Below are 13,737 nucleotides of genomic sequence, written 5' to 3' on the forward strand. Positions count from 1 at the left end.
CTAAAGCAAGCCTTTAGCTCAGTAGGGCAACAGTTACTTTCATCTACTCAACTTGCACCTTCTTCCACTTCCCACTGAGCACTTATGTATTCAATGAACACCCTGAAGCAGCCATACTCTAAATGCACAGCAGAAACTTCTTCACAAGATCCAAGTCCAGTAACCTGCAACCTTATCTCCTTACCGAGAAGGTCAATAGCCCAAGATTTCTAACAGAACAGGTAGACACTTGTTCACTAATTTCGGCTGAATTAGTCTTTAGAGTAATTTATCAGGAGGTTGTGGTAGCCTTCTGTCATTAATAAAACCTGCAGTTTCAGCTATCCAGCATTATAGGAAATTGCGAGATCACAAAAATTGCTTTGCAGTCAGATTAAGCCACAGATTGCAGTACCTGCATTGAAGTGAAACAAGCTTGAACAACCCCTTCCCCAGCTCAATCTAATAATAAAACATTTTTCTATATATATTAATACGAGTCTTATACTTACAATAGCAACTTCCACTGCATTCTCTGTGGAGTAAGACAGATCACACAATATTATCAGAGTTCTGTCCCTAGAAACAGTCCTAGTAGCTGGTAAATACCGGATTTCAGAACAGATATTTTCAGTTGTAGTGCCCTGTTAGAAGCAAGGGAGATTGTATGACTTTAGTTCAAGTAAAAAAAATAGTACATAAAAATAAACATCTTCAGAGTTTTGCAATTACTGAGACCTGATGAAGGCAGCAAAGAGGGCATCAAGAAAGGGCAGAAAAATGAAGAACAGGGTTTTGGAATGAAGGGTGAGAAACTGAGCTTGCATGACTATCCTAGTACAGTCTGAGCCAATCTTGAGATGTAAGAAAGTAGTTCTTTGAGATTTAAAAAAGAAAATAAAACATTCAGTACAAGCCCTAATTTCTCCTTGCCCTTTAGACAAAGCACAATTAATAGCAACAGAGGAGTCTAATAATAAATTTTGCAAGTTTATGACAGCAAGGAGTCATATTAGAAACATTAATCTTCCATGCTTTGACATGGAATATATTCCTACACATATTGCCATCCTTCATTAATAAATCTGTTCTCACCTGGGGGACTTTGTCTCCATTAAAAATTAAAGTAATTCTAGCACAGTCATTGTCCAAGTATCCAGAATTAGGCAGACACTTGATATTGGCAGGCAGAGGTTCAGAGGCACTGCATTCTCCCCAGTCCGTGCATGGTGGCTGAAAACATTTCATATACTTCTCCTGGCATTCTTGACCCATGGGACACTGGTTATTTGAATTATCCCAGTGTTTATGTAACAGACAAGGTTTTTTCCCACACCACACCTAGAAATTAAAAAGAACAAAGTACTGTTACAGTTAATTGCTCTTATGCATCAAATCAAAATAAGCAATTCACATAAGATGGTCATGATCTACTACTGACCGCAAAAAAAAAAAAAAAAAAATCCCTATTTCGATACTGCTGTAGTCCTAGTCACAGATGGAGTTGCTCTTCCACAAAACAAGTACATTTTGTACAGACAAAAGAGTAAAAACTGTGCAAAGATTACTCAAGACACCAGTGACTGGGCATATCTCCTTAAAGGCTTACGGATTTGTCCCACATAACTGAGCTACACAGAAGTCAAGCATTTATTTTAAATTAGTCATCTAGGCTTCTATAAAAGAGAAACACCTCCACAAGGTTTAGCTTCTCTTCAATAATTATACCGAGATCCTTGCCACAGAATGCTGAAGATGTTAAGAGCTGATGCACATTGGTGATAAGCACTGTCACTTCAACCACTCTCCCAGAAGAAAACAGTATGCTGGTGCCCCTAAATTACTGAGGTGCAGCAAGCTTCCAAACACAGCTCCATTTCATGATGTAACCTTTAAGATTCTATATAATACTATACAGCTATTAGCTTAGGAACTTATGGATTTCTTAAAGTACAGTTGTCAGCAAGAAAGCATATTTGTTCCATTATGCATGAAAAGAACCAAACACCATACATGGCTAAGCTGCATTTACCGCACCACCGTTTCCGAGATTCTAGTTACCCTTCATGTACTGTTATCTTCTGAAGACATCTCAAACTTGAAATCACACCACCGTAAAGGGTCTAAAATAGCATTTCTAAATGACTAAGTGCAAGATTTAGTTATTTCTTTGCCTACAGTGCATACCTAGCTAAACAAAGTAAGATTAAGGCTAGATAGATTAATGAGACCCAGAGGTTTTTAAAATTGGTGCTTCCAGTGAAGTGTGGGAGACTGCTGTGTGAGGCAATGTTCTAAGTGCTATTAGTGCTCATCTGGAGCCACCCACCTAGCCCTACAACTTCTAAGCAGCACTGATCTTGTCTCTCTCCAGCTGTGATAGAAAGCTGCACAGGTACCACAAATCCACTGAGAAATGCTATCTCAGGAGGGCTGAAAGGCTTGGAGCACATACACTAACATGTTCAATCTGCATTTAGGCTTGTCTTATTTTTCCTAAGTCACAACCACCAGTATATAGTCCATAACAAATATACAAAGGTTGCAATTTGTCAATTCATAAACCTACTGAAGAACAATACTAAAAGGCGGTTATTATCCACTGAAGAAACTTTTCTTCCTACATGTCCTTTACCTTGGAACTAATGTTTCACAAAATTAGGAGCTCTAAAACTGTGTTTGCAAAGCTTTGGCAGAGTGATTTATTTATCCTTTCAAGGATCATTATTCCATTCCAGTTCACATCTCCTTTTCTGCAAAAAGTGCCTGTCTGCTTCTAGAGAGCTTGTTCTAGCAGGTAGAGAGCAGGACAGTAGCTTATGATTATAAAGACAATCCTGTAAGTATTTTTACAGGAAGTTATTAGACACTTCCCCCCCCCCCCCTTTTTTTTTTAAACAAAGGCAGTTTGGGGGAGACCTATGCAAGAGTCTAGATAGAAAAAAACAAAGATCAACTTGTGTATGAAGAACAACAAGTTTGTTTCAGCCAAAAGGATTTAAGAAAATAAGTCAAAATGCCTACCTTGGTGCAGTCAATACGGCCATCCAAACAGTGGCAGTTGTTGCATTCTTGATCCCACCTGCTGCCATGGGGAAAGGTCATTCCTTTAAGCCAGCAAGGCTTTCCAATTCCAATCACTAAGAAAAAAGGTATACTCAGACACTTCACCTCTTCGAGTTACTGAAACTATACAAATTTAAATAAAAAAAATACTAGCTACTGTTCCTTACACATCAGACTACTGTATATGAACTCTATACTGGCTACAGTGTACCCTACTGTTTTTTGGGTAAAGGTTGATAGGAGATATAGGAATACCTTCTTGACACCTAGGACCAATTCTTCCAGGGGGACAAGTGCATCGGTATCCATTTATTTCATCTATACAAGTGGCACCATATCCACAAGGGGAAGACTGGCATTCATCAATATCTAGATAGAAAATAGGTAAAACTCAATGGCAAAGACATAGAACATTGTAATTAAACATTTACTGAGATGTAATCTGACAATACCTGCTTTCTTAACAAGCAAAGGACAGCGTGGCTTCAGAACCAATCTCCTAATTAGATAGTTCTACCATTTCAGCAGTACCCTCTAACAGATTTCTCATAATTGCTCCCTCATTGAAGTTCTGGTGATCAAAGCAGCAGTCATATGCTGACTCATCTCACAGAGCAGAGGTGTTGGACAGCTGAAGGTGCTAATGTCTTCTCCACATTCAGCTACAGAACTGAAGTCCCACATCCTGTTCTGCCACTAATCTCAGACATTTAGGATTCCTAGAAAAGCACATGCTTTCAGGAAGTTATCACAGTGCAAGAGCTGAGCAATGAATTGGCTCAACAGTGCTTGAAAAAAGTGACTTACTGCCAATGCAATTCACCATAAGGAAGAAGAGTAATAGTTTAGTTTGTAACAGACATTTGATGCTACTTTTCTCAATAACCTTGAAATAGTGAGTAGATTAATTTAGTACATACACACTTAGCACAAAAGCCTCTTAAAAAAACAACCTTCAAAGATTCAGAGGCTTAGCCATAGAAATCTATTGAAAAAGGCAGGGAAGCATAGTCCATTCAGACGCACAGCAATGTGTTATTTGTTATGCTGGGGAAGTGGCCAATACTAATTTATGCAACAGTCTACCAAAGGCAACAGAAACCAACCTGTCAAGTTGTGAGCCACAGGCACCAACTGCTTCATTTTCAACCATAACCATTCTCTTCCAAAACATCTTTTGAAAGGTTTCCTTCCATTGAAAATTAATGCCCACTCCAACCCCTCAGAAAAACTGTTCAACCACCAATTCTTGACTGATGCACAGTATCGGCTCATCTTCTGTGTTTAAAGGGCTGGACTTAGAAAGTGAATGTGGTAAATGGTAGTAGTGAGACTGTTACCCATGTAGGCAATGGAAAATACCAAATGGATGTGGAAGGGCTTTTAGTTCTATTCTAAGCTTCCTTCAGAAGTGCTCTAAATTTTATGCATATACAGAAGCATCTAAACTACTACAGGGTTTCACTACTCTTTCCTCCTCTGTTCAAGTTATGTTTGTTTAAGATTCTCCAGCCTCTGTACGCTGAAAAAAAGTGACTGTTAACTCTGTTATCAGCCATAAAAGGCATTTTTGTCAGAGCTACTCCTTTTGTCTATACCAGTCTAAAAGAAAAAAGTCTGCAGCCCCATTACAAATGCACAATATTTGCCTTTGACTACAAGTAGTCCTCTCTGCGTTTGTTGTCTGGAAAAGGAGAATTCAATATCCCTCACTGCATGTCCAGATCTAGATTACCTGTCATCCCTGGTTCTATATCCAGAGATCACTAAGCTGATGCTACCACAAGTGCTACAGTCACCCTCTGACTAGAGGCATTGGCTCATTTACTATCTGCCAGAATGAGGATGAAATCCCAACTTGAAAGCACACCACCATACTGATGGAGTGGAAGGACTAAGCCCAACAGTGTTGAGGCTACAGAAGACTCAAAGTCTGATCTTCCGAAGAGACAGAAATAAAATAAAGTAGAAATAAGGTATCTATCACATGCAAGTCAAAATGGTAATATTCCATTTAAAAAAAAAAAAAAAAAAAGACTCTTCCACAACACTTCAATACAGTTTTAGGGTCTTTTGTTCCCCCTTCTTTTCAGTTTCTATCCTTGCCATGTAACAGGTTTGGTTTATAGCTTTGAAAGACCTTTATCATACTTCTCCGTTATTCACATGCCAGCACTACACTCCTGATGTTTTTGTTTTCATTTGCAATGTCTCAGTGGATTTCAGTTTCTAATGTTAAATGGAACACCTACTGATATATGTCATCTTTAACAACAAGTTGCTTATCAAGAAAAATACTTAAAACTTAATAAGCTTCTATGAAGCCAGCACCCCAGAACCTTCAGAAATGTCTGACAAAATCCAGCAACCAAGTCTCTGAGTATAATTTAAGCCAACTCATTTCAGTTCCATTTAATGAAAAGAAAGGAACGTAAGTTGCCATTATTTACAGGGTATCAGTACCTGGCTGACTTGACAGGTGGCTTCTGCTTCATTATTTGGAATTCAGCTAACCTATTGCAAAAAGGGTCACAGGGTGTTCTTTCCGATTTGTGCATCACAATGGTGCAACCTTTCAGGTCTTTACCTATACAGGTACTTACTAATTCTGCAGTCAGGACCAGCAAACCCAGGCGCACATTCACATCGAAACCAATTCACACCATCAACACAGATGCCTCCATTGTAACTGTAAAAATAATAAACCAATCATTACACCAAGCATTCACAGGGTAGATTCACCAGTCTAAAGATGAGCAAAAACAACAGGTCTCATGCGGCGTGTTCAAATGCAAATTTCTATTGTCCTTATTCATAGTACTTTCTCACTATTCAACAATGCAGAATTAAAAAGTCCCTGCTAATTCATATTATTAGTCTACTTAATAAGCCATCTACATTGTTTCATTGGTCTCTAATTAAAGCTTTGTTAATTAAACCTTCTGCTGCTGTTTAGGGCGACGATCTATTCCCATCAACAGAGAAAGCAGTGTTAGATAAACAATATTGCTTAGTAAGTCACCTGTTAAAACAGCAACATCTACAAAAGTGCGTGCACACATGGGTAAGTATATCAACAGAACTCAAGGAGATACAACAGCATTGTAAAATGAGTATGGAGAAAGCCCAAACTTTTGCAAGTTGTTTTTTTTTTTTAATACAAGAAGTACAGGTTATTGCATCAGAATGGACAGCAGAGAAAGATAAGGTAGACGGTTTGCTTCATCCACATATCAGTATTTTTCCCCTTCAACCATAAATATCAACCTCTATATTTAAAATACTCTCATTGTATCTTCAAAAAAATTAGTTTAGTTTTTAAAACACATTTATACATAGTATTTGATCTAACAATCTTATATTACCTAAAATTATTTATTGTAAACTAACAGGTTTTGGTTTCTCTTTTTTTATTCTAAAACTCAATTGTAGATGCTTGAAACATATATAAAGTCCGATTCATTTCATATCAGAGTAACTTACTAGTCAGTTCTGGCATGAAGACTACACTAAAATACTTTTATCTGTTCATATATGAATCAAATCAGGATTGTTTTCTGGTCTTTGTTGCTGTCAAGAAATAGATAACGCATGGCAAAAAATTGTTTTAAGATTTTTACAGAGGCTGGCTTCAATTATTTTAGGGTTGAATTAGTTCTAATCTGGAATGGAAATCCGTATTACTGTGCTCACTGTTATTTTCACAATAGGTACAGAACTAGTGTTCGCATACTTACCATGGATGAGGGTTGCAGTCATTGGTATCTATAAAAAAGAAGAATACAGACTAGTGTAACTAGTGGCATATTTATTTTCTAATGTATAATAGTATAGTTCAAGAGACTATATTTGATAAGGAAAGCAAAGAACAATAATACAGAATTGAACGTTTTCTTCCACACTTGTAAAGAAAGTACATCAATTAGACCTAACAGACCAATGAAATACCTTAAATTCTATGAATAGACTGACAAATGCAAGATTTTACAACTTCAGTGTATTTTGATACATCAACAGCACAGACTGATATGCAGCATGATGGCAACATACCCTATTTTATTTCTGTTATCAGTTGCATTGGTAGTGGATAATTCTCCCTGGCTCTAAAAGCTTTCTAAAGGATTACTACTACTTTGGCACTTCATATGTATACGTGCAACTAGCCAGATTTCTTAAACAGATCTTTCCCATTATAAACAGCTCTGAATTATTTGTTTGCATTTACACTAGCACTGTCAGCTTTAAAACAGCTAATTAGGGCATACATCAATACAACAGTAAGTTCACAGTAGATTTGGAGTAAAAGCAGAGCTCAAGTTTAGATCCCCCCCCCCCCCCCTTGTTACAGCTTGGGGGCCAGGGGGGGAAAATCAAACTTGCAAGCTTTACTCCACCTAACCAATTCATTGTATTGGTATGTCAAAGTAGTTAACTGCTATCCTCAGAGGAAAATGATGGAATATACACTACTGCCTGCCTTTCCACATACTTTTCTTTATTAAAATTAGTATTTCTGCAAGGATTTTGTTTTTTTTTGCTCTGCACGTGTTCCCAAAAATTTTATTTCTATAAGAGGCTGAAAGTCTTATTTTGGCAGAGACTAGATGCAAAAAGAAGCATGACAAGCTCTTCATTCATTACTCGAGCATCATCATCTTTACCTACCTCCCACCCTGAATGATTCAGATATTTTGGCACATGAACTCTATAAACTTGCTTTGTTTCATTTAACAGCTCTGTGCCAGACACTCCTAATATCCCAGGGGAATGCAGGGGAAGAAAGGAGAAAAGCCTTACTCTGTGTGCATGTCCGTCCTTCCCATCCTTCTTTGCAGATGCAAGAAAAGGAATCTCCACTGCCAACGCATGTTCCACCATTCATGCAAGGGTTTGGAATACAGCTGCTGTTTTTAGCTTTGAAAACAGAAAAGGTCTCTGTTTAGCACAGAAAACAAAAAGTATCTACCATCTGGATATGTCAATATCACAATCCTGAATAGCATTTAAGTCAACAGTGCAAGACTTAACAAGAGGGTCAAAAGACTCCAAAAACAGTCACATCACATGATAATCTCTCACCTATCTTCACTGTCATCCCAATTCAATTGTTTGATTAACCATGAAGTTTTATAAGAAAAGATTATCTATTTTTTCCCCCATCTGTGTAAGCATCCTTCAAATACTGCTAAATTCCTACTCTGACAGTGAGTTACCCAGGTCATGAAGTGTACTTCATAATAAAATACTAGTATTCAAAATTCAGATTTTGATTAAATGCCACAATTGTATCTAAAAAGTAGAAAAACTATACTAAGTTACCTTCATCCAACTTCTTGGTCCTAATGGAAGTTTTATATTCAGAAAAATGTGCCATGGAGATTACGTTCAATCCCCTAAAAGATCAAGTGTTGCTCCCTACAAAGCAGGCAGTAACCCTGCAAATTCCCTAGGAAGAACTACTTAATTTCATTTTTCCTGAATACGTCTGCTCATACACCTCTTCAACACAAACTTATTCACATTATGAACCTCCAGGCAAAGTGGGGGACTAAGTTCCTAAGAAAACCTTTATACAGGGTCTCTAAGGACTAATAGACAACTCAAGACACAAGTCCAACTGTTTCAAATCTGCTCAGGAGAAGCTATGTAAAAGACTATGTAAGCAGCCTGCGGAGAACAGCTTCCTAAATATCAGTATCATGTCAGGTGAGCGGAAGAAGTTACTCGAAACTTCAGTCACCAGCCAACTGCAACAGCTTTGAACTAGCCAGCTAGAAGAACAGTGTGCCTATTTACTAAACAGTTAAGTATTATTTAAACACTTGTACTTCTGTCTTTACCTGCAGACAATTTAAAAAGCTTACCAGTGTTGCAAGTACTTCCTATCCATTCTGGAGGACATGAACAGCGGAATGTATCTCCATCATCATAGCATGTTCCACCATTGCTACAAGTATTCGCATCACATTGGTATTCACCTATACATCACAATTAAACAGTTTTGATTTCCATTGGTCTTGCTGAATTTTAAGACCAGGTACTTTTTAATCACAAAATTACTTTTAAAGAGACTTCATATTTAAATGCAACAGTACTAGAAACGCATAGTTCCACTTGCTGTGTTACAGTAAACAACCAAAAGAGAGGAATCTAAGGGCATCTCTTACAACACTATTTCACTACATGAAGGAATACATTTTTTAAATGTTCCATTTTGTTGCTGGGAAACTGGAAGAGGTAATGAAAATACGCCTATTATTTCACTGTAATTGTTTTATTGTAAATTTCAGGAACTCTAGTCTCATGAGAAGAAAGAAAACAAATCTTTGGGTAAACTAAAGATCAAAGTAAAGAACACTTACGTGAATGGCAAGTTTTGCCTTTCCAGTCATTCTTACACTCACAATAGAAGTCATTTACCAAATCAATGCATCGGCCACCATTGTGACATGGGTTAGGAGAACAGTCATTGAAATCTAGAAAAGGAGTTACTCAAATTAGATGATCTAGCCTAGCCATGGCCATGAGAAAGTATAAAATATGTCTTTATAACGGAAATAAATTGTGTACTATTTAGGAAGACAGCATTCCTAGTTATTATGGGATTATCTTTATACAAGCAAGGAGAACACTGATTTAATACAGAACAACATGAATTACGAAATATTTTCTGACAGCTTAAGAGAAAAAGTATTATTCAGTATGGCTTCTAAGCAGAGCACCAAAGTAATTTCATTTTTCCAGCAAACAGCTGTATTCTGAACTTCAGAGAAAACTTTTTAGTAGGGACCACAATGTCCTGAAAAGGAGCCCTAACCCAGGACATCCACATGAGACAGTTAAGGCTCCCTCTCCTGCTTTATGTCTCAAAATAGAGAATTAAAGCCATTAGATGGCTTAACCATATATACACATACATATATATGTGTGTGTGTATACACACATTAAACATATACATACATATACATGAATTTTATAGAAAATTCTTCTCACTCGAGACAAACGTTTTAATAGGTAGAACATAATTATTCCAGACCTAACTTTATCTAGACCACACAAAAAGCTCTTTTGACAGTGATAGCTGCCAAAAGCTTCTGTCTTTATTCCACATCTCAATTGGTGCATGTCCTGTAGTAAGTCTCAGCAAGTCGTTGTCCTCATGTTTTAGAAGGGGCTTCATTCAGAGTAGAAAAAGAACCAACTGCAGTTTCCTCTGAGGTAACTTAGCCATGAACTGGCCTAGTACACTTTGTCAACTAAGGCCCAACACGTCTCAAGACGTACTCATGATATTCACTAAGTAAAAATTCAGGCTTCAGCAGTTCTTTTCTTACTAAAGGAATAGATATTAAATTCATAAATTCCTTCAGTAAGGTGGAAGCACATTATAGCTTGCACTGGCTTAAAGCTAAAAAGCTTTTCAAGTTTGGAAGCTACTGCACATGAGTAGATTGGGAAAGGGACAAACTTTTATGTACAGTAAGTACTAAGAAGTACATATGCCAATAGCAATAAAAGCAATATAATGAGTAGACCCCTAACGGGGTATATTCACTTTTGCCTCTCCTCAGGAGAAAAAAGTTCTCTCCTCCTGAGATATATCCTGTACTATACCAAAGAATCAGATTACGGTCCTATTGAAGGAACAGAGCCTTTTAGAGCTGCTACCCAAAAACTTTCTTGAAAATACTTTTGCAAACAACACTGGGTAGACTATAATTACAGAACAGAGAAACTACCCCATTATTATTAACCACATACCAACCATCGCTAACTGTTAGAGCAAAGCTGTAGTATTTGACCCTGCAACGCTTGGCAGTACTCACTTGTGTCACACAATTCTCCTTCCCAGCCACTTGAGCAGAAACATCTAAATGAATCAACTTCATCGATGCATGTCCCACCATTCTTGCAAGGTTTCCCAAGACAATCATTGATATCTATGACAAAAAGTCAACAATTATTGCTCAAGGCTGTCTTCGCCTACCTAGAAGACTGATCTACACTTGTGTCTCTAGGAAAAGCAGCACTAAGTTATACTCCATTTGTACATACATAATAACAGCTCAAACATCTGTTTTCAAGCCTGGTAAGGTTTCTAGATGTATTCTCCCTCATGTAGCAAGTCAAATCAGAGCATTAAGTTTACCTGACAAAAATATCCAGGTGTTCAAAAAAAATACCGGGAACAGCAATACACATGCTCCTAAGCTGTGCTGTCAACGTGTCTGTCCCTTCTTTATCATCCCCATGTTGCAGAAATCCATGGCTTCTTGTAAGACTGTACACAAAGGTAGTGGGTACAGACACATTCACATTGAAGTTGGACTAAAACCAGTTTTCTTTCAAAGAGGAAGTGTGAACCACTACAAAGACAACTGTTCCCAGAAGAAACTGGATTTCAAGCAGTACACCTGAAACAATGCTCTACGCAACTTTATTAAAATCTTAATGTTTTATTTTATGTTGTAAATCTTCATAACAAAAATTTTAAGAAAGTTTTAGAGCAGCAAAATAATTTAGAAGAAACTCCTACTTACTTTCATGACAGTATATTCCAGTAAAACCTCTTTCGCAGGCACAAGTAAAATTCCCTCCTGGCTGACTAATACACCGTCCATGAGGCCCACAAACATTAGATGAAATGAAACGGATTCCTTCTTGGGTAGCATTAGTGAAGACTTCTATTGTACAGCTGTCTATTACTAAGAATAAGAAGTATATCATCAGGCTAATAATCTGCATCACCAATCAGTTTTTAGTTTTAAAAAAAGGTATCAAAAAATTAAGACAATCACAATTTAAAAGCTATGTTAACTATGTGTTACCCTCTAGCTCTTTATAAGTAACGACTGTTACAAGCATTTCTTCTCACTGCCTCACTATTTCACAAAGTCCAAGCGAGTACTATAAAAATATTTCTGCATTATGCTATTTCCAGAAATACTACTTTTCTTTTTTAATGCACCACCGATACATTAAGACAAGTTTCTGGACAACAGCAGGTACCTTTACAGGAATTATTCTTGCAGTGGTCCTTGAGATGAGAACAATTCTTTCCATCATAGTCATCAGGGCAGGCACAGTAATAATCTCCTCCCAGATCATAGCATTTAGCCCCATTCTGGCAAGGGTTAGGTTCACAGAAATCAATATCCATCTGTAAGAGAGACCATAGTTAGCAGCAGCTGCTTCATTTCCCAGGAGCAAGCAGCATTATCTCTATTGCTAAAGACACAGATGAAGCTAATTTACAAGGAACCTCAAGTTTTAGGAAGGTTTATGAATCATATATATATTGCATTCCATCCTGCAACAGAGAGAGAAACTTCAGGTTACTTTAGTCAATCCTAACACAAAGCATTTCTGATACTGCTAAAAAGATATTCCTTTGCAGGAGGTTGAATAAGCACATTTGCAATAACTTAGTTAGCCAAGAACAAGCCATTAAGAGACATCTTACTGTGGCTATTCTGGATCATAAGAAGTCACTTCTCTGTCCTTCACACCCACATACTAAGTGCTATAATGCAAGTTAAATACCAGTGCACTTGTCAACTTTGTGTCTGCAAGACACTTAAAATACACAGAACCTTAAAAAAAAAAGATCCTGTTTTCTAGAGCAACTTCTCTTCCCATCTCAATTAACACATAGAATTTATTATAGAACCACATAGCTTGCAAGGGACCTCTAGAGGTCAGCTACTCCCACCTCCTGCTCAAAGTAGGTCTAGTTAGACCAAGCTGCTCAGGGCCTTATTCTTACAAATACTATCACCATGCCAATTATACACACAGAAATACTAGGTACATTTTGAACACTTCTTACCATCTGATTAAAAAAAGCAAAATTTAAACCTAGCTTTCATAGTATAACACAGACAAATTGCTGTAGCAAAGCAGTTCTGCTTCTTCTGCATCTTAAGATTGACACACAAGATCACTGATTGGTGATACCCTACATTGGCCTCAAGATCCACAAGCAGCCTGAAAAGGGATATCGTTACATCACAGTATCTTTCCTCCAAATTGTTATTCTTAAGGATTGCTTTCCTCCCCTCAAGCAAATTTTTCCCTTTTCACATCTCTCTTGTGAGATAGCTTTCTCAACCTTACAGACTTAATTTTAAGTCCGATAGTGGATTTGGTCACTATTTTCAGTAGTTCTGTAGCTAAATAGGAGAAAAATTCAAAGCTAACCAAAACAGAACGAACACAAATGGTGTTAAGTATTTAATTCAGAGGAGCACGTACAATTCCAGCTGTAATAGAGAGATCTTCAGCAAGCTATTTCATGCTCTGATATGGAACATTCAAAGCAAACTAAAAAAATAGCTAAGGTCTGAGAAAGATTCTCAGATCTCCTCTATCAGATGTCTCCATTTGTTTCCTTCCATTAGTGTAAATTTCCCCTTCCCAATGCAAGTTCAGTAGCTGGTACTTTAGCATCTGGAATCAATGGTAGATATTTCCTGCAACATGCAAGGCAAGCAGCCAACTCCCCCCTATTATTCAGACAGATTTGCTAAAACTTTAATTACACAGTATGGTATGAATCAGCCAAGAGTAAAGCACTCAAGCTATGATCCTTATGTAGAAATGGTACACGAGCTATTAGGTACTGCACCAGTTTAATAAAACTGGTCAGTATCTGCAACCCTTTTTAATTTTGAATAAAAGGAGGATATTGTT

The 13,737-nt window shown here is 37.4% G+C and overlaps 1 protein-coding gene across 1 annotated transcript in view; it reads right to left on the reverse strand.

The window, feature by feature from the left end:
• JAG2 (jagged canonical Notch ligand 2) overlaps positions 1 to 13,737 on the reverse strand; it is a 72,907-nt gene that overhangs the window by 5,931 nt on the left and 53,239 nt on the right. The window contains exons 13-24 of the mRNA XM_076345593.1: positions 12,055 to 12,205; positions 11,586 to 11,750; positions 10,872 to 10,985; positions 9,408 to 9,521; positions 8,910 to 9,023; positions 7,843 to 7,959; positions 6,783 to 6,810; positions 5,649 to 5,734; positions 3,301 to 3,414; positions 3,004 to 3,119; positions 1,075 to 1,320; positions 492 to 623 (exon numbers count right to left, since the gene is read on the reverse strand). Coding sequence (XP_076201708.1) covers positions 492 to 623; positions 1,075 to 1,320; positions 3,004 to 3,119; positions 3,301 to 3,414; positions 5,649 to 5,734; positions 6,783 to 6,810; positions 7,843 to 7,959; positions 8,910 to 9,023; positions 9,408 to 9,521; positions 10,872 to 10,985; positions 11,586 to 11,750; positions 12,055 to 12,205 — 1,497 coding nt within the window. The remainder of the gene's footprint in view (positions 1 to 491; positions 624 to 1,074; positions 1,321 to 3,003; positions 3,120 to 3,300; positions 3,415 to 5,648; positions 5,735 to 6,782; positions 6,811 to 7,842; positions 7,960 to 8,909; positions 9,024 to 9,407; positions 9,522 to 10,871; positions 10,986 to 11,585; positions 11,751 to 12,054; positions 12,206 to 13,737) is intronic.

The sequence above is a fragment of the Aptenodytes patagonicus genome, chromosome 7, assembly GCF_965638725.1.
Source record: "Aptenodytes patagonicus chromosome 7, bAptPat1.pri.cur, whole genome shotgun sequence".
Lineage (NCBI taxonomy): Eukaryota > Metazoa > Chordata > Aves > Sphenisciformes > Spheniscidae > Aptenodytes > Aptenodytes patagonicus.